Source organism: Bombus impatiens, unplaced genomic scaffold, assembly GCF_000188095.3.
Source record: "Bombus impatiens unplaced genomic scaffold, BIMP_2.2 scf_0914, whole genome shotgun sequence".
Taxonomy (NCBI): Eukaryota; Metazoa; Arthropoda; class Insecta; order Hymenoptera; family Apidae; genus Bombus; species Bombus impatiens.
Window position 1 is genome coordinate 478,800 of NT_177333.1, and position 18,994 is coordinate 497,793.

Consider the following 18,994-nt stretch of genomic DNA (forward strand, 5'->3'; position numbering starts at 1 on the left):
GCGCGGCAGGTGCCGCGACAGGTGTGCTTTGCTTGTTTCTTCTTGGTTCTGATTCTAACGGACTCGACAACTGTTCGACCGATCGCGATAACGAGGAATTGTCCATGGACCTAGAGAACGCGTTCAGAGGCGACAACGTCGGGCTGCAATCTTTCGGCGTGGTCGCTGCTGAAAAATATAATATCAATGAGAACATAAGACAAACTTAAAAGCTATGATTCATACAAACTTTTTATCCGTCAATTTTCCTTTCTCAAATTTTTCTGACATACTTGATAAATATAGAATATATCGTATCTTCCGGTTTGATAAGCAAATTTATCGTTTCCCTTCGACAGATCTCTTTCGATAGACGCATGTGCTTCACAACAATCGATGCAACATAAAGAACACACAGCTTACAATTTTCTGCACGTAAGCAGAGTCAAAGTTTCGTAGGCACTTGCTTGGTTTCGATTTATATCGTCGAGGTAGAGATGCAGAGTGTTTCAGAGCTTAGATATTCGTCGAAGCAGGACGAAGGTCTGACAAGATTACAACGAACTTCGTGTCACGAGAAGTTTATAGAACGAAGTTTATAGAACGAAGTTGAGAAATGAAACTAAACTATAATCGAATTAATGAAAAGTAATATTGTACATAAATAAAGAACACGTATACTGTTGATAGTATATTTGGTGATGTATTAATTAAAAATTCTTATTCGTGTACGTAGGGCATTCTAATCTGGATACTATGAAATAGATTCTGACTGCTCCAACATGTGCATGCGCATGCATCGGCCATACAACATACAATTAGCCGATTGTTAGGGCAAAACCACGACATAATGGACCTTTAATATTAATTACCGTTTGTGCTCGGATGAATGGATAAATAAACGAATAAACCGCGACAGAGATGCAATTTCTACGATCAATGACGACCGATTACTCTCAAAAGCAGCCACCTGAATAAGGGATTATGCACACAAATATACATACCACGTACTGCGAAATTATTATGAATAATTGGATAAAAGAATATTGTTGTACATGGGGCTACTTTTGTGGAAGTTTGGTAGTACAAGGTCTATAAAAAGAAATTGAATAATTGCTTTTAATTATAAGCGATTTGATTCTGTAGTCTTTGTGAGTGAAATTGTATTGTAGAAATTATTCCATTCCGTCCGTTGATACGAAGTTTATTTATTGTCAGAACTTTTCAAAAGGGAAATTTTTTATTATGATATTACAAACTTTAAATTACGAATTAATTAGATTCTCGTGACGTCTTCATTTATCCTGTAAACAAATTAATTTTGTCCCTATTATCTATATTTAGAATCTTTTATATTACTAATATTAATAAAGAAATTAAACCATTTCCCTTAATAACAACACTCGTCGTTATATTATCTCATTCTATACCTCATCACAAGTTTTATTTACTTTAAATTTCCTTACTATGATATTACCAATTTTAGTAAAAAAACTCACTAATTTCCATTTATTTCTATTTCCACCTAAATTACGTAGTTCCATCCCCTAACACGAACTTCGCCTATCTCTCACACTCAAGAAAACTTCGCAAACGACAAGCAACGATCGATTTCGAAGGACCAACGAGAAGCAGGCATTCAATCGTAAAACAGAGCCGAATAAATAATCGAAAATAGAAAGAAACACAGTTGGCAGAGTAGTAATAGTAGAAATAGTAGACAGAGAAAGAGAGAAAGTCAAAGAAACACACAGAAGAAGAGAAGCACAGGAATCCTCCAGTCGAAAATAAAATAAATAAATAAAAAAAAAAAAAAAATGGAAGAAGAGAAGAAAAAAATAAAACGTAGGACGACGTTGAAGATACGGGAGACGACGATCAACGATTTATGTTTGGACACTTACACTGGTACATGTGGGATGGTGCAATGGAGGAAACCACGGAGATGCTGTCCATGTCGAGACCGCTTCCCTCGACCGTAATTGTCGGCGTGCCTGCGCGGAAATATATAAAGTAAAAAAAAATTCTTCGTTGCGTTTGATACACCGAGATCGACGTCACTTCTCCGTATGTATTTATTCTCCCGGAATAAAATCAACGAGAAAAATAGACAGGGACGTTGTACGATTGGATTTAGACTTTCAATTTATTTTCATAGTTTCCTTCGTTCTTCTCTCTTTTATCTTTTTCTTTTTTTTTTTTTTTTTGGAGTCAGGATGGAGATCGAGTTGTCAACCGAAATTGAAATTCCTTCTATAATGAGTTTCGTTAAGGCTCATTGTGCTGACAGCGGGAGTCAGAATTTGTATGGCTGGAAATAGTTGGGATAAACAGGAAAGTCTGCTCGTTATTGACACTGGTAAATTCGATTTACCAATTCTATGTTCAGTGTATTGGTTCGGGAAGCAGGTTACGAATATTCGTACACGTTTAGAGTTATGTAAGTTTACTATAGGATTTTGGGAATCATAACAGTCTCTTCGCTGCCTGTTTGTTCTTTATGTTGCACATGTCAACTGCATTTCATACTTACATTGGCCAGGGTGTTATTTTAGCAGACCTGAAGTTAAAGATTTTGGTAAACGTATTATATTACATGAAAATTGATTGTTCACCCTAGCACGTTCAATTCAATTCAATTTCATAAAAAGACCGAAGACATAATTAAACTAATCGACATTTTTGAAATGTTCAAGAAGATAATTTTACATGTTTAATTTCGAAATCATATAAAAGCACAATTTTAGTGATAGGAGATTGGTTGACGATATTTTATAGTACAAAATTGAAAATTAAAAATTCTTAGTCACCCTGAGTGGACTTTACATTGAAAATATGACACTTATCGTGTTTTCTCTTTTTATTCTTCGCATAATAGAATCATTCTATTCCGAAGAATTAAAAAATACTATTTTACTCTAATTTACCTATGAACAAAGATTTGCTAAGGATTGAACGCGCTTGGATATTTCGTGTAACGTTTAATTCAGAATTCGTGCACATGCATCGTGATCACAGCACGTACGTGGTGTTTGTCCTAAACCAAATCGATCAATCGGCTTTAATGCGCAGCCACGAGGATTGGCTGAATAATATACGAAGGAAATTCGCTCGATTAGCCTGCCACCTTCGATTAGCATTCGCAGTTGATGAAGCTTATCGTACGTTTATTCTTCCTTTCGTTTTTCTTTATTTTCCTTTTCTTTCTTTTTTTCTTACCGACGACCCGACGGATGCACCGTAATGCACCTTAACTAGACGATTAATCTCGCCGCTCGTTGTACCTAAGCGTAAGAATCATCGCGTTCCAACCACTCGACACTCTGATGAATAATAATGGCGATTGTATTATACGCGAGATAGCTTCGCGACTGGAAAGCTACTTCATTACCGGGGAGGTAGATCACAATGCAGAGAGTCTTCCACGATCGCAATGAATAATGCAGAAAGTACCAAAAGTTACTTTTGGTTCAAAAATGATATTTCTCGTATTGTCGAGTATGTTACATACCTATGATTTTAACGAAATATGTGAATCAAAAGACACAGATTTTGATGATTAATTTACGAGTATTTTTGTTTTAAGAAAAGGATTGTATTGTGGTTTTTCGATGTACTTGTTATACTTTGGAATTTAATGAACAAATACCGCAAAATTTTGAGAAATATTTCTAAATTGAAACATATTTTTATATAAAGAGTAATTTTCTAAATTATCTTCTTCGTGTCTTGGTGCTAAATTACCATGAAACTTCAGATGATGTTCTCAAATGAATTTCTTAATCAAAGTTTAAATAGAAAGGAAATGCCGCATAATACTAAAATTATAACTTTCCAAAGCTATGTAGGATTTCCTGCATAATCATTTATCTCCTTCCTATATGTTGAAGTATAAAACTATGGTGAGGTTGACGTATAAAACTAGGAAATATTTCCACACCTATTCCTCACTCACAAACTTTTAACAAGAACAAAACAAGAAGTAATAAATGAGAATGTTCCAAAGTTTTGAAGCTTCTTAATAAATTCACAAAGGATCTCTTTCCATGCCTTAACATAACTATAAAACCTCCAATTTCCTGAATTTCTACATCACAATTAAAATTCAATTCCGAACGAACCCACGCAATTTAAAAGATACTATAACTCTTCCAGTAACCTTCTTCTCTAACTTCCAAGAAAGCAATCATCTAAATATCGTTCATTCGCTGCAACAACAATATAACAAAAAAGTTTCTACGCTTTTGAGTTATTGGAGTAGGAAAAAATAGTTGTTTCTTGTACTTTCTACTGGTAGAGTCCTATAAGTGAATTTAAAAAATTCATCGCGTGGAAACAGTTGTGTCGCTACTGCATCATCATCAAACTATTCAGAATATTCGAACTCATTTCCACTGGAATCGTGATTTTTTAGTTATGTCATGGATGCGGTAAACGAGCAGTATACGGTGTATCCAATTTTGATCTATAAATGCGAAATAAACTGCTGTATAAAAAGATATGTTCATGTAGGAATTCAATGGTTTTAAGTTTGATATAATATGGTACAATTAGTTTTCCAGTGGACGGATAAATGTTATATGAAAGAAACGTACGTTTTTTCAAATGGGATCATATAATTTTTAATGCAAAACCGATCAGTCTTGACATTCTCTATAAAAAATTATTAACCTATTCTCGTTGAAAAGTCATTGTTTTAGCAGATAAAAATATCTATTTAACTCTTATATCGCATAATCTATCATATGAAACACAAGGAAGACGCAAGTCACAACTTTTGTATACGTTTCTCTTGTCCTTTTATATGATAAATTTTACAAAGTAAAAATTGAAATATCTACCAAAGTAATAGTCTTTCAACGTGAATAAGGATAATAATTTTTTATATAGAATGTCAAGACGTATTGACAATCGTCAATGCATTGAAACTTGTATGATTCTATTTAAGAAAACGTACGTTACCTCCATGTGACCTGTACGCGTCCATCTGTAGAAAATCTAATTACACCTAGTTATGTTCCCCTCGAAACCATTCAATCCCTAACTCAACATCTTTTTCGCGCGACACATAGTTTATCAGGGACTCGTATTTATACATTAAAATCGGACAAAGTGCATACGTAAACAGGCAACAATAACAATAAAATAATGATAAAATAATAATAATAAAATAACACAAGAATAATAATAAGAGATCTAAAATACGCGTATCTCTTACCGTCTGTAGTAGAATCTGAAAGATTTCCGCCCACGCTGGTTGCGCCACCGCTTTCCCTGTCGCTAGATCCTCGAACACCGCTGTCCGCGCTGCAACTTCCGCGATCGCCCGCCTGTCCACCGGAAGAGCCAGCACCTGCCGCATTGCCGACGTTCCCAACGGTCACTCCTAGCTCTGTGCTGCCTAATGGCGGTTGAGAATTCATATGAGGGATGATACCACAACCACCGCCACCGCTGCTACTTCCGGCGCCCGGTGTCGCAGCTCCATTCACGCTGCCTCTCGGGAACGAGACCAAGGATTCCTGGTCGCTCAAGCAGATACCACCGCTGCCACCTCTTTCCGCCAATTGACGCTGTAGCTGTACATACCAACGTTTCTCATTGTATTCGAGGAATTTCAATTTGAAATGGGTTCTGCAAATATTATGGGTATACTGGGAATTTGCATGAAATCTATGGAAATTTTGGAAAATTTTGAGGAGATGGAAATTTTGAAGAATCTCGAGCAAATAGGAATTTCTGTGGAAACATTGTGTTACGTATGATACGAGATTTATTGATCTTTTTAGTGTGATTGTTAAACGGAATGAAGATAGAATCACTTTGTTATAGTAAATGGCAATTAAGGTACATAGAAGCCAAAGAAAATTATAAACTTTTAGAAACTTTACGTTTTAGTGTTGGGGTAGTACTTGATATTAGACTATTGGAAAATTTTTTATGTAAGGAAACTTCTAGTTTCTTCTCTCAGTTTAAAGTGTCTAGTTATTATTTTGTAACAGCCCGTACTTTAATAAAACTTCGTAAAATTTAATATTTAAAAGATAAAAACCTTGAGAAACTTCATATACTGCGACATATCCTGAGAAATGAGAAAGTGATAAATAAAGCATCTTACGAACGATTTATCTCGATAAAATCGATCGGTTTGGCTTCTGTGGAACACTGGTTGAATTTTCGGAGACCGTTAAACAGAGACTAGAAACGAAAATTTTGGGACGTGCGTGATTCTCGGCTGACATACGTATACCGAGGAAGCCCTCGAGCCATCAGTTTTAAACTCGTTAGCCGCCGGCCCGTTTATGCACAGCGTGGAGGACAATTTTAGGGCTCAAAGCGGAATCACCCTCCGCGTAATTGCATGTGCGCGCAAAGTGCCGCTTCTTACCTAACTGCTCGTAATAATATTACGTCGATCGATAGATCAATTTTTTGCAGAGCTCAGAGCGGACCCTAAAAATCCGTGTTTCTCGCGCATATTCGGTAAAAGTAGAATCGTTAACTAGAATTTTAGACAAAGAAAATTTTAATTAGGAGCTTCATTAGCGAAAATTCTACAAGTAAGAAAGAATAAATTATTATAAACACTTATGTGTATAGTGAAATTGTCTTACAAGATACAATTATTAAAATTATATAATAAAATACACAATAGAAGAGACGAATATACATATAAGAAGAATACCTTTGTCCGGAAAGAAGTCATCGTTGTTTGAATCTATGAAATGTAAAGATTCTGAGGAATTGAGAATTATTATCTAAAAAATATATCTTTTCTACACCACCGATATTTCATTACTTTTAAACGTCAACATTCCCATAATTAAGGAAACAAATATCGACTTCCAAAAAATCACACAGACACGCCACAACATATTATTCTGAAAGCAGCCTAGAAATCAAACTTAAACGACTACAGAGAGTTCTCCCAAAAGCTGAGTCAACGTTCCCAGCAAATAATCCAGAAAGTTAAGCAACAGTCATAGCGTAAACAGGAGAAAAATGTTGCTGCTGACTCGAGAGAACCAGCATTTTTTCGGAGCGCACTCTCTTTGCAAAACACTTCAACCACAGCCTGGCAGAGAGATTAAATTCATCAAGCTGACTCCCCGTCGTGCGTAATAATGCACGCGTTGAGGACAACAGGTCAGAGAAAGAAAGAAAGAAAGAACGTGGAGAAAAAAGAAGAGAAAAGAGAAAAAAGAATGGAGAGAAACGAGAGAGAAGAAAAAGGGGCTCACCTCTTTTATAGTCGCGTGTGCGTGCGAAAGGGCGGCTTCTTTGTCGGCCAAACTAGCCGCAAGGCTGAGACTTCGATCGGCCTCGTCCCTTGCAGCCCTTAGCAGGCTCCAACGTTCCCTTTCCCTTTCGCGTTCGCGTTCCTCCGAAGGCATACCGACTCCTTGCTGTTGAAGGCGTCCTAAAGTCGCTTCGTTCTCTCGCATCCGCTGTAATCAACGGTCAAAGAGACCCATATCCGGGCAGTAATTCCACCCGAGAACCACCACCGTTTAACAATGCATGCAGCACAAGCACAAAGTGTCAAAGAGCCCCTTTGAACACCCCGGCCATGAAACAACAGTGGGTACGCGATGTATGATTAAAAGTTGAGCCACCGACCGTAATTATACCGAGGCCTCCTACGATGAGGAGAATCGTTCTGCAATGCGTCTCAATTAATTGGCGAAATTTCGAGTGGAGCTTCCCATAGGAGTTCGATTATTTAATTTTGGAGTTTACCCTTTGTACAAAGTTGTTTGCATTGTTGTGATTGATTGGTCTTTTAGTTATTTAACGTTAAAATTAATCCTATGTATAACTCTAAAGTTGCTCGCGTTGCTGCGATTAATTGGAGAAAATTTAGTAGAGATTTTTGGAGCTGAGAAGTTTAGTTGGATTTTTGATTATTTAATCTCAAAACTCATACTTTGTAACTCTAATGTTACTTACGTTGGTTACCAGAACTGTATAATAGAAAATAATATAACTCTAAAGTTACAACGTTTCAAGTTGACAAAAATTTATAAAAGATATGTCACAGCCGTTTTTATCGATGGTCAAGTTTTATTAAAAAAGAATCTAATCACGTTCAAGAAGAAACCTGAGAAAAATTCGTTAAGGGGTTAATAAAGGATGTGGTGTAGGTTGCAACCAGAGATTTTTCCCAGGCGTTTCCATTAGCTCTTATTTTTTACTCTTCTGTTGAAGAACCCCGTGGTCATTCGATCGACAATGTCGTAACTCGATACAGGTGCAACTTATCGCTTATTTACAGGTGTCATGTACCTTCACCTATTAGCCGCTAGGATACCAGCTACGGAGAACTTAATCCACTTATCTCTCCCTCGGGCGTAAGGAACTTCAACGTACGTATAACAGGTGTTGCAGGCTGGTTTATCGGCTAAACTTTGGGACAACGCGATTACTGACACTCCAACGGGTCGGTCAGGTGTTGCCCGTTGGCAGGTCAACATTTTAAAGTTAAAAACTATCGTTATATCGCTGGCCATACGGCTTTGCCGGCTGTCACGCGGAAAATCGGACGCGTGCATGTGTAAAGATATGGAGCGTTTCATCGTGTTTCGTTTCTGTCCAAAATCTCGTATTTTGCAGCGTTATACTGACTATACGATAAATGGAATATCTGTTACTCTCGATAATTAATAATATAAATATTTAATGAATATATTCTATATTTCTCAAAAATAAAATAAAATTCCAAGGGGAAGTCTATATTTTAAATAAGAGAGATATAAATAGATTCGAATTCTTTCTTATGGCTACTTTTCGAAGTATTTTAATACATTTGAGAAAACATTATACTTTACTTTATCGATCTATAATTCGCAAAATTTCCAAAAAGAAATTATCAGTTTATATCAAAGCATTCTACATAAAGAGAATTTTCTAACTTCATTACATTTGAGAATTGACAAAGCAAAGAAAAATAATTCAGTCAACAATCACACTGAATCATGTGAGTATTATGTTCACTGAAGAAACCGAGAAGAATTCCTAATTAAATCAAACCATCATCCTACACCTAAAGAATTTCCTATCCTTATTACATTTGAAAGTTCAAAGAACATTGAAGAACAAAGAGCAATCGTTCTGCTCACAGGCAATCGCACTGAATTATGGAAAAATTATTATCTCTGAAGAAACCAAGCGTAATTGAAAAAAGGTTTAACGTTTCAAACTTTTTATTTGGGAACGCGAGATTTCATCTAGCTTAATCGTATTTCCTCGCGATCGGGTTAAATATCATCGACGAGAGCCGTAAGACGTTTCCCAATGTGTGTTCGTGCTCCTGCATAATGACAGATGAAAGAAAATGTTCGTTGCCCCGGGGTCTTAGGACCTATTCCCACCTTCGGGTTCTTCAATTTTCTCTTGTTTTACCCTCTTCCGTGTCTTGTCGCATCGCGCATAATCCACTTCATCAGCAACGAGTGTCGACGTAACACGGCTCTCCATGAGAAATCCTCGCGTCTCTCTGTTCTTTTATCCGGCAGTGATTTAACGTCCGCTTGTTCTCTCCCTTGTTTAACCAGAAAGGTGAAACACACAGATTGATATTGCGGGCTCGCAACGGTGATAAGTATCCAGGAATTTGCATAGTAAACAAGATACGTATTTTAAAGTGCTACGAGCTATGGTGATTAACGTCGAACCCTTGTACTTTCATATTAGAATACATTAGAATATATTTACGAGGTGTGAATTAATTTTTGGGTGGAATATAAAATTCCGAACTTTAAAAAATTTTGTTTACTTTAATAATGAACGCGATAATATAATAGCATACGGTGTTTTAATACAGTCGAATTTCTAAAAAAAAAAAAAAAAAAATAGATTCGATTTCATTTTCAAAGTGAGATACGTAGTTTAATTTTGTCGTAAAAATATTGTTAGAAATGTTGTGAGATAGCAAAATAAAAGACTCAGCGCTATAATGTATGCAGCTAGGTGCATCCGCAACAAACAAATAATAATTAAAGAGCGTTAAAGAGTTGTTACACCGGGCGACTCTCTACCTGGCCCAGATCATACATCGCGGGCCAGACGGACACCAGATGTCCGCTCTTCCTTACGGCGTACCCTCAATAGCCTTAAGCACGCGTCATAAATCCGAGTAATTTGCTTGCTAAGGTCCTTCAAACCCAACAAATGTCTTTTTCTCAACCACTTCTAAAGACTATTGTCTACTACAGCTTGACACGGGAAAGTTAGTTTTCCTCACGCACGATGCTTCTCACTAGCAACTTCCTATCGAGGTCGGTCAAGACCCTTCCTAGTCCACCAATCTACGTTTATCCAATCAGAAGCAATATATACTGCCCTCACTTTCCTGACCAAAAATGCCATGAAAAAATCGGATGGTCCCGTGCGCTAGACATACCCATCACTAGCTTTCCTCCGACACAGCATCGTCACTCAACTTCACTTCTTCTACATCGTTGGAAAAGTCAACCACTAAGTCTAACGCTAACGCCTATCGTGGCAGTCTAAGCATAACGCGAGAGTCGGTTCTCGGTATTGTCGAGCATATATCTCCCCTACTAAATATATTATAGTGCTACGTCCACTAATACACTAAATCCAATTATAAGAGCCCTGCTCTAGCGTACATATCTATCGTATCTTCGTGCGATAAGTTGTTACCTATTTATCTCTACTCAACAGTGTAATCTAAGTGTTAGAAAAGTATAACTCATAATTCTGTGAATCACAGTGTTATACAAACTTAATCACCCCTATTATCTCAACGGAAATCAGGAGATCGATCAATTCGTGGTGTCGATTGTTAGAATCGTAACGGGAATTTACGACTCCCGTTGACGTTTCTCCTCGCGACTACGTCTGCCCGCGATTGGTCGAATTTACAAGAGTGTTAGATCACAAGTCTACTAGACACCTCAGAAGAACGTGAAAGATCGAAGAAATGTCATTTTCTGTAACTACCATTCAGATTTAGCGATACCATTTAAAGGATATGTCACTGTAGTACGCCGTTGGGTGTAGGTATTCATATTCGGGTGAACCTAAACCGTCATAATTAGTATTTATTATCACTAAATGATAGATTGTACATATGCAGATATTTAAAAGAAGAAGAAGAAATAACGTTATACTTTTATGATATAAGTACTCCGTCTTCTAATTTTCACAGAAATTTACTTTACATTTTATTTACCCCTTCATAGAAATATTGAAATATCTTTCTATAAGAAAATGATTCTTTTAAACGTTTCATAGTCTAGTATAAAAATCGTCTACTGTAGCATTACGTGGAAGCTTACTTCAGAACTTTGATGCATTTTTCTCTAAACTGAACTCGCATAATACAAAAAATAAAGTTACGATTCAAGAAATTAATCATAGAGCTTTCACACAAATAAGAAGATTAAGAGCTTTACACTGTGAAAAGTTCCGATCTTCGTAAGAAATTCCTGCGAGGAGATTTATCAAATTCACCGGTGTATCGTTGGCTTTCGCAGTTTGTTTCAGAAACGGCGCTGCTATGTTCTTTCAGCTTAAAGGATATTTACGATCGTTAATATAGAACGTGCTGTTACTGGATATTAAAGTTTGCCTTTCTCCTTGCAAAGGATCCTGCAATGATGCATCGTCATGTCCTTATGAAAATCCTTTTTCTCTCCATCTATCCAGGGCAGACGCGTCGTTTTTCGCTCGAGCGCATTGATACGCTTTCTGGAGCTTTTTCCGGGAAACATTAAAGGTCGACCTCGCGAAACGTGCCGTTATTAATCTTCTCTCTTCCTTTTTGTACATAAGAGCTTGTTCAGAAGAAAAAATGAAGAAGATGCAAGACCCGAGGCTTTCAATTTTCCTACCAAATACTTTAAGCGGTCTTTTGTAGCGTTTTTCATTTTTTTCTTTCGCTGCCTCATCGTTCATTCCCTAACTCAGGCACGTCGTATGATATAATATAGTATGAAAGTTAGGCAACTTCTTAAATTTCCGACTGTAGAATCTTGGCTTTAAAAACATCTGTGGAGTTAACGGCTGGTTTGAAATATGTGTCCGTGCTTTTTGTGCTTCTGCCTTTAGGTAACAAATTTTTAACTAGAAGATTGCAACTATGTGTGCGCGTGAAATAATATGAAATTACAGAGATGGTCGTTGTAAAAACATTTTTCATTGAATGGCATTGAATTTTTAGCGATCCCGAGATTTTATGAAACAGAGATATAGAAATATGTAATTCCGAACGTTACAAAAATTCCAAAAAACGTTGGCTATTTCTTTGTCAAAGGAGGATTGCAGAAATATTCCACTTCAAAATATCACGAAAACAGTGACGTTATTTGCGAAGGAGATTATACATAGAAATGAAATATTCTATTTCAAATTTCATAAAATTTGTAAACGACCTCAAATCTTAAAAAAAAGGAAAGAACTATGAAAATATCTAAACTCGAATATTAATGAGTTTCATTGACACCAAATATTTTTTAGAGAATAGACATCGACGCCAAATATTTTGTAAGAGGTTACAGAAATATTCCACTCTAAATCTCGCAAAACTCGCAATGGCCCTAAACTTTAATCGTGGCGATGATAACCTAGCACGTTCTTCAAATATTGATAAAAACATGAATACCGGAAACGATGGCTCCGTTCCAGGCGATCCGTGTTTATTTACAACGGGAAATCGAAGTGGGTTGTTCATTTGCCGGAATTGGAATGACCGATGTTGCGTTGGGTCGTCGCACCGTCGCCGTTGCAGCGATAACGGTGTCGGGGAAAATGAGAAATTCCAGCAAGTTTAATGAAAGTATTTAACAAGCAAAATTGCTGCCCCGCGTACATCGTGTTTCCGGCCTGCGAACCAGAACCGACGTGAGCCACGAGAAAATTGAAATGCGTTTTCTGCGGAGTATTCGTTAAATACATTTTTTACAGTCTTTACAGTTATATTTTTCCTTCTCCACTAATAACGTTACAGCTTGACGTTAGGGCATTTCGACAATTACTTCGACCGTTAAATATCTTATTAGTTACACATTTAATTATACTCTTTCGGCATAATTAAGGCACGGTGGCCGCTTGGTCCCGTTTTTAATTTGGAGAGACGCTATTTCATTCATAGAAAATACATATTTTGTTAGCTTGCGTGATTTATGAAACAGATATCTCTGAGTCGATCGATTTTGTTGAACTATAAAACCGATATATGATATTATTATTACAAACATTTTTAAAAATATCCTGTTATTAATAGATACTTTAGATCACGAATGCTTGGTATTGATATTTCAGTATGAATAAATATTTGCAAAATTATTCATAAATAAAATGTGAAATAATATGGCACGTAAATATCATTAAAAATCACTCACGTCACAAGAAGAAATAAGAAGAATTCTATCAAAGATAAAAAAAGGAAAAATTCTCTATTATCTTATTGAAATTCTCGATTATTTTTCTAAGCACGAAGGAACAAAGATTTCTATCATACGTGCGACAGCATTGGTATTTAATAAAGAAGAGTATTACCTGTTCGTAGTTCCTGATAAAGTCCCGTAATTCCCGTTCCTTGTCCTCGAGGGTGCCATAAAGTGCCTTCATTTGATTAAGAAGATCGAACTTTTCGGCCTTGAGCCTCTTGCGATCGGCTTTAAGTGCCTGGAGAGCTTCTTTGGCGTGTTGCAGTTCCATTTCAAGAGCAACAAATCGTGCTTCCTCCTCGAGTGCCGCATCCTCGGAGCCAACTTCGCCGCGTGCCGCTCCACTGAATAGCAATCTTCTCAATCTTGCTACCTCAGCCACCAGACGTTCGTTCTCCAGTCGAAGTCGCCTCGTGCTGGCTAGTTCCACCGAACCGGTGCTACCACCACCGCCATGAATGTTTGATAACCTCGATGCTACCAATGGATCACCAATTCCTGCAGGAACATCAATATATATGTATAAACACACTTTTCTACTCGTGAAAAATCCGAATTTCTCTACTCGCGAACTTTTGAGATAGCTCTGTTGGGAATGGAAATTTAACGTGAATTTACGCGGCGAGTAATTGACTCAAAAGTGTGAAAACTAAATGGGAAGATAGAGCAGAATAACAAATAATAAACATCCGCCATAAATCATTTTATAATTCAAACACTTCCTCCATTTCAAAACAGAACTTCCAACCGGGGAGAAGTGTTTGCGAAGTGAGCGAGGACGAAAGCAAGCAAATTCTCAGAAAGCACGGAAGCTGTTTAACCGGCAAGAATGTTAAAACTCCCAAAAACTTCCAAGAAGAAGAATCTGCAACACACCCAAGATAAAGCCAACACATGCTTCCAGTAAAAGAAGCAGAAGTCTATTTATCTTCAAAGAGAACCAGCCCTTTCCATTAAGAACACCTTATCACAATTATTTCAAACAGGTTAAAAATTCCAAACAAACCAAGAATTTTATCAAGCATCCTTGAACGTTCAAAGAGCTCCTCGATCAAGCTTCTCAATCAACCAACCACGGCGTATTATTGTCAACAATGCAGCAAGAATCCAACGACTGAAAAGCACCCTTTCTCTCTCTCTCTCTCTCTCTCTCTCTCTCTCTCTCTCTCTCTCTCTCTCTCTCTCTCTCTCTCTCTCTCTCTCTCTCTCTCTCTCTCTCTCTCTCTCTCTCTCTCTCTCTCTCTCTCTCTCTCTCTCTCTCTCTCTCTCTCTCTCTCTCTCTCTCTCTCTCTCTCTCTCTCTCTCTCTCTCTCTCTCTCTCTCTCTCTCTCTCTCTCTCTCTCTCTCTCTCTCTCTCTCTCTCTCTCTCTCTCTCTCTCTCTCTCTCTCTCTCTCTCTCTCTCTCTCTCTCTCTCTCTCTCTCTCTCTCTCTCTCTCTCTCTCTCTCTCTCTCTCTCTCTCTCTCTCTCTCTCTCTCTCTCTCTCTCTCTCTCTCTCTCTCTCTCTCTCTCTCTCTCTCTCTCTCTCTCTCTCTCTCTCTCTCTCTCTCTCTCTCTCTCTCTCTCTCTCTCTCTCTCTCTCTCTCTCTCTCTCTCTCTCTCTCTCTCTCTCTCTCTCTCTCTCTCTCTCTCTCTCTGTTCTCGGTCAGCCGTCACTCGTTTCCGCATTGAAGAAAACTCAGGGAAGAGCATTTATCTCAAGTTCAGCTCCGTTTAATTCCGGGGAATCGTCGGAAACGTAGCGCAGCCGTTGGTGGAACAATCACGAACAGTGAATGTACGGGACGAAGGCTGAAAGGGAAGGGCCTCCATAATTAAATGCTGGGTTACCCACCCAGGGAATTAGCTGGCGACGAGGGTCTGCTGCCTGGGGCTGGTCCAGGTGGTTCATTGTCCTCTTCGGCCCTCACATCACCGTCCACCAGATCCTTGTCTATATCTTTCTCCTGGTCGTTCATCTCCTTCGATGATCGCAAGGAGTCGCGGTTGCTAGCCGATATTCGAAGTCTCTCGGCGCTCGATCGATCGCTAGCGCCACGATGGAAGAAAGTTCTGTTGCTGGATCCTCGGTCCGGACTGGCGCTTCCGGAACGAGAGTCCACGCTTCCGCCAGAACCACCAAGTCGCGTTTTCTCCAACGCTGGAGCGTACGGTCGACGTGCTTTTTCGCTTGGACTGCGACTTGGCGAGCCATTTCGTTTTTCTGGAAATTTGTGGTTGTGGTTTCGTTAGTGATTTGTGGCTTGGGATTGAGTGGTTTGGTCGAGCGTGGATTTTCCGGGCGATTGGTAGTGGTTTCATTGGAAATATTTGGTTTTTTTGGAATTGAGTGCTCGAAGCAACTGCATAAACGAGTATTTGGAATTCTTTTAAAGTGCTTAGAATTTTGAAGATATTTATTTGTTGTTGGAAATAGATGTTTTTTAGAAGACGTTTTGAACTTACTCAACTGGACATTTCTGAGTTTTTAGAATTATTATTTGGATTTTCTAGTAACTGATATATGGAACGATTGATATTGTCATTTCGTGTCTTCAACCAGCTGTCTTATCAATTTATCAAAAAATGATACTCTCCAAAAGCTTGTTGAAATATATTATTTAATTAAAAATACAAAATTCTGAACATTACTTTTTCTGATTATATTATAATGAAAGTTTCGATAGTATCTAAAATATACTTTTCATATGTCTTTTAAAATTTTACGTTCCATTACTGAAAAATGTGATATAACGAAAAGGTATTCAGATGCGATATCGAAATTCTTTTATAAATGTTGATAACGCAATTCTTCGTTGTAACGGTAATTCTTCGTTGAAAGTTGGAACGTATAAAACAAAAGTAGTGCCCATGCACAATCCATAGTTAAAAACTTTATCTCGATTTCCGGAGCATGTTGTACTTTGTAGTATATCTCATAGTTACTTGATGTCACTTTTACGACTGTCCATGAGTCACCATTTTCCCTACAGCTTATAAAAGACTCGGAGAGCCTATCAGGACCACTAGTCATTTGTGACTAACGGAAGATCAAACTTTCTCAACACGCACATAATTTTCCCCTTAAACTTTCTACAGAACAAATTACATAGCGTATTTATCATTAGGTGAAGTCTACAAATTTTTTAGAGGCGACAAGACTCTGAAAACATTTACAATAAAATCAAGAATGTTGACACAACTCATGAAGAATTAATTTACTAACGGTTCCAAAATATTTATCACTAAATATTCCAAAATCAATATCAATAAAGAATCATAATGATTTCAAAATATTTATCACGAATTGTCCTAGATATTTACACTTCCAGGAAGGGAAAATAATTCCAAAATAATTCATAAATATTTCAAACAGCCACTTTCCCAGCCACCATAGATTAAAATTATGTAATTTCAAAATATAATTCAATTTCCAATTATATAAATTGGTACGTTTACGATAACTAAAGAAATAGAACCCAGGTAGAAAATTACCTATGTAGTGGTAAATATTCTAACGAATACTACACTTAACTATACTTAACTATCACCTTATTAACGTTGTTCTTAATAAACTACAATATAAGTCATTCTATCAAACTCTTTCCAGAATGATTAAACAAACCACAATCGCACAAACGCATTCCAAACCTTCAAAGCCTCAAACCAAAATCCATAGAAATCCATAGAAATTCCAAGACTCACCTATAGGACTGGTTCGTCGATCGATAGGACTGGTTCTCTCCTTCCTGTCTACAGGACTGGTTCTCTTATCGATAGGACTAGCTGACTTGTCGCTGGCGGAGCTCCTCTTCTCGACAGGGCTACTCGCGGCGCTGAGCCTTTTCCCGTCCTCTTGCGGCTGTTGCTGCGGCTCGCCGCCCTCTTGTCCAGGGCTACCGCCATTATTACCCGCGCTGGTTGTTCCGTTGTTGTTGCCGGTGTTCCCAGCCACCCCGTTGTTGTTCCCAGCGCCGTTGTTATTGTTCAACACCACCGGCAAAGCGCCACGAACGTCCCTCAGCTCTCCGCGAAGCGTGGCACACTCGCCCCTGGCTCGTTCCAGCTCCCCGTCAAGCCGGGCGCCAGTCGCTGCGTTCTCCTCCACCATCACGCGAAATTTTGCCTGCAAACCAGAGACAATGGATATATGGACGTTAGAGATTTCAAGAGAGAGAAAGAGAGAGAGAGAGAGAGAGAGAGAGAAAGATCCGGAGGGAGAGAGAGAGGGTGGAGGGGAAGGTGAATGGTTGCTGAAAAGGGAGAATGTTAATCCTGCGGTAATGAGCAACATGCGAGAGGATCTTGTTACCCCGCGAAAGATTATCCACATTCGTGAAATTTAGTTCTATTGTATGGACGAGTGGAGGAGTGTTGTGAATCCCGGCGAATCTGCTTAGCTTCCTTTCGAGTCTGGTTGAATGAATTTTGTTTGCAATTAGCGTGACTGAGTGAAGGAAGTTATACCGTAGATAGTATATTGAATGTATCATCTATACTGTTATTACATGTATTGCTTGCCTACGTTATTATTGCATGCTTGCCTATTTTAGTAAAAACAATTGGAACGTACATAGGATTTTCTGAATTAATTTTATTGTTTATCTATAGGTCGCTGGACACTTATCCAAATTAAGATATGGACAGTTTTATGTTATGAAGTATTACAAAATATTGGATTATATTGCAAAATATTATATTACAAAATAAAGATAGTATTTACCGATTATACGTAACGTTAAAAATATACTGTTCAAATTAGAAATCGGTGACAAGGAGAGAACTCTTCACTCCTCGGAAACAAAGTCTCATCAGGTTCCGAGAGTATTCATCGATCGAGCCCTCGATAAGCGTCTTCCAGTCGAGCAGCGCGAAGAATCGGTTTGGAGACCGATCAGCGAAACTACCGCGTAAATTTCGCAGCGCTTCTAATCGAAAGTTGCCCGCGAATTTTTATCCCGACGAAATGATATAATGGACGCAATCTCTTATTTGTTTACCTACCCTTTTGTCGCGAGAAAGAGAAGGAGGAAACGGCGAAGACAGAAGAAGAAACGGAGAAGAAAGCGAGAGAATTCGAGAGAGGAGAAAGTATTGAAAGTTCCATGAAGTTGCAAAGAGGTCTATAACGCGTCTTGATCCTCGGTAGGAACTACGTTATGCACCGACGTTTCGCCAAGTTACGAACGTTAATGCGGGTCCAAAGTAAAACGAACAAACACCGAGACCGGAGATAAAAGTTTGCTTCGGCGCGAGCCGTGCAATATTAATAAGCCTACCGCGGTGGCCGCGGAACACGAATCTCATTGTAAGCCCCCCCATTGTACCGGTCGTTCCAAAAGCTCTTTACGCTTGGTTATATTGACTATGGCTCGGCAGAAGTTCGTGCCTGGTTTCCCTCGACACGAGCGAGCAAGTCACGGAACAAAGGAACGCTCGGATATTTAACATGTGCTGTCTGTAAACCAAGGTTAATAGACACAGACAGAAGATGGAGGGAAAACAGGATGTTGAAACATCGGTTTTGTATTTTCTAAACTGTATCTTGTTACGTGAAGATTTTGTAGAGATTGCGGGGGAGTGTTAAACAACATTGTTATTAGCACATTGGTTACAGCTCGC

At 38.3% G+C, this 18,994-nt stretch overlaps 1 protein-coding gene across 17 annotated transcripts in view; it reads right to left on the reverse strand.

Annotated features, from left to right (window-relative positions):
• LOC100749695 (kazrin) overlaps positions 1-18,994 on the reverse strand; it is a 139,062-nt gene that overhangs the window by 15,859 nt on the left and 104,209 nt on the right. For 11 of the 17 annotated variants that reach the window (XM_033323347.1, XM_012390993.3, XM_033323348.1 and 8 more), the window contains 7 exons: positions 17,078-17,498; positions 15,228-15,596; positions 13,504-13,892; positions 7,221-7,427; positions 5,198-5,558; positions 1,884-1,973; positions 14-168 (listed from right to left, as the gene is read on the reverse strand). In XM_033323347.1, the coding sequence (XP_033179238.1) occupies positions 14-168; positions 1,884-1,973; positions 5,198-5,558; positions 7,221-7,427; positions 13,504-13,892; positions 15,228-15,596; positions 17,078-17,498 (1,992 nt within the window). The remainder of the gene's footprint in view (positions 1-13; positions 169-1,883; positions 1,974-5,197; positions 5,559-7,220; positions 7,428-13,503; positions 13,893-15,227; positions 15,597-17,077; positions 17,499-18,994) is intronic. The other 6 variants (XM_033323339.1, XM_033323353.1, XM_033323344.1 and 3 more) reach the window with 5 other exon arrangements.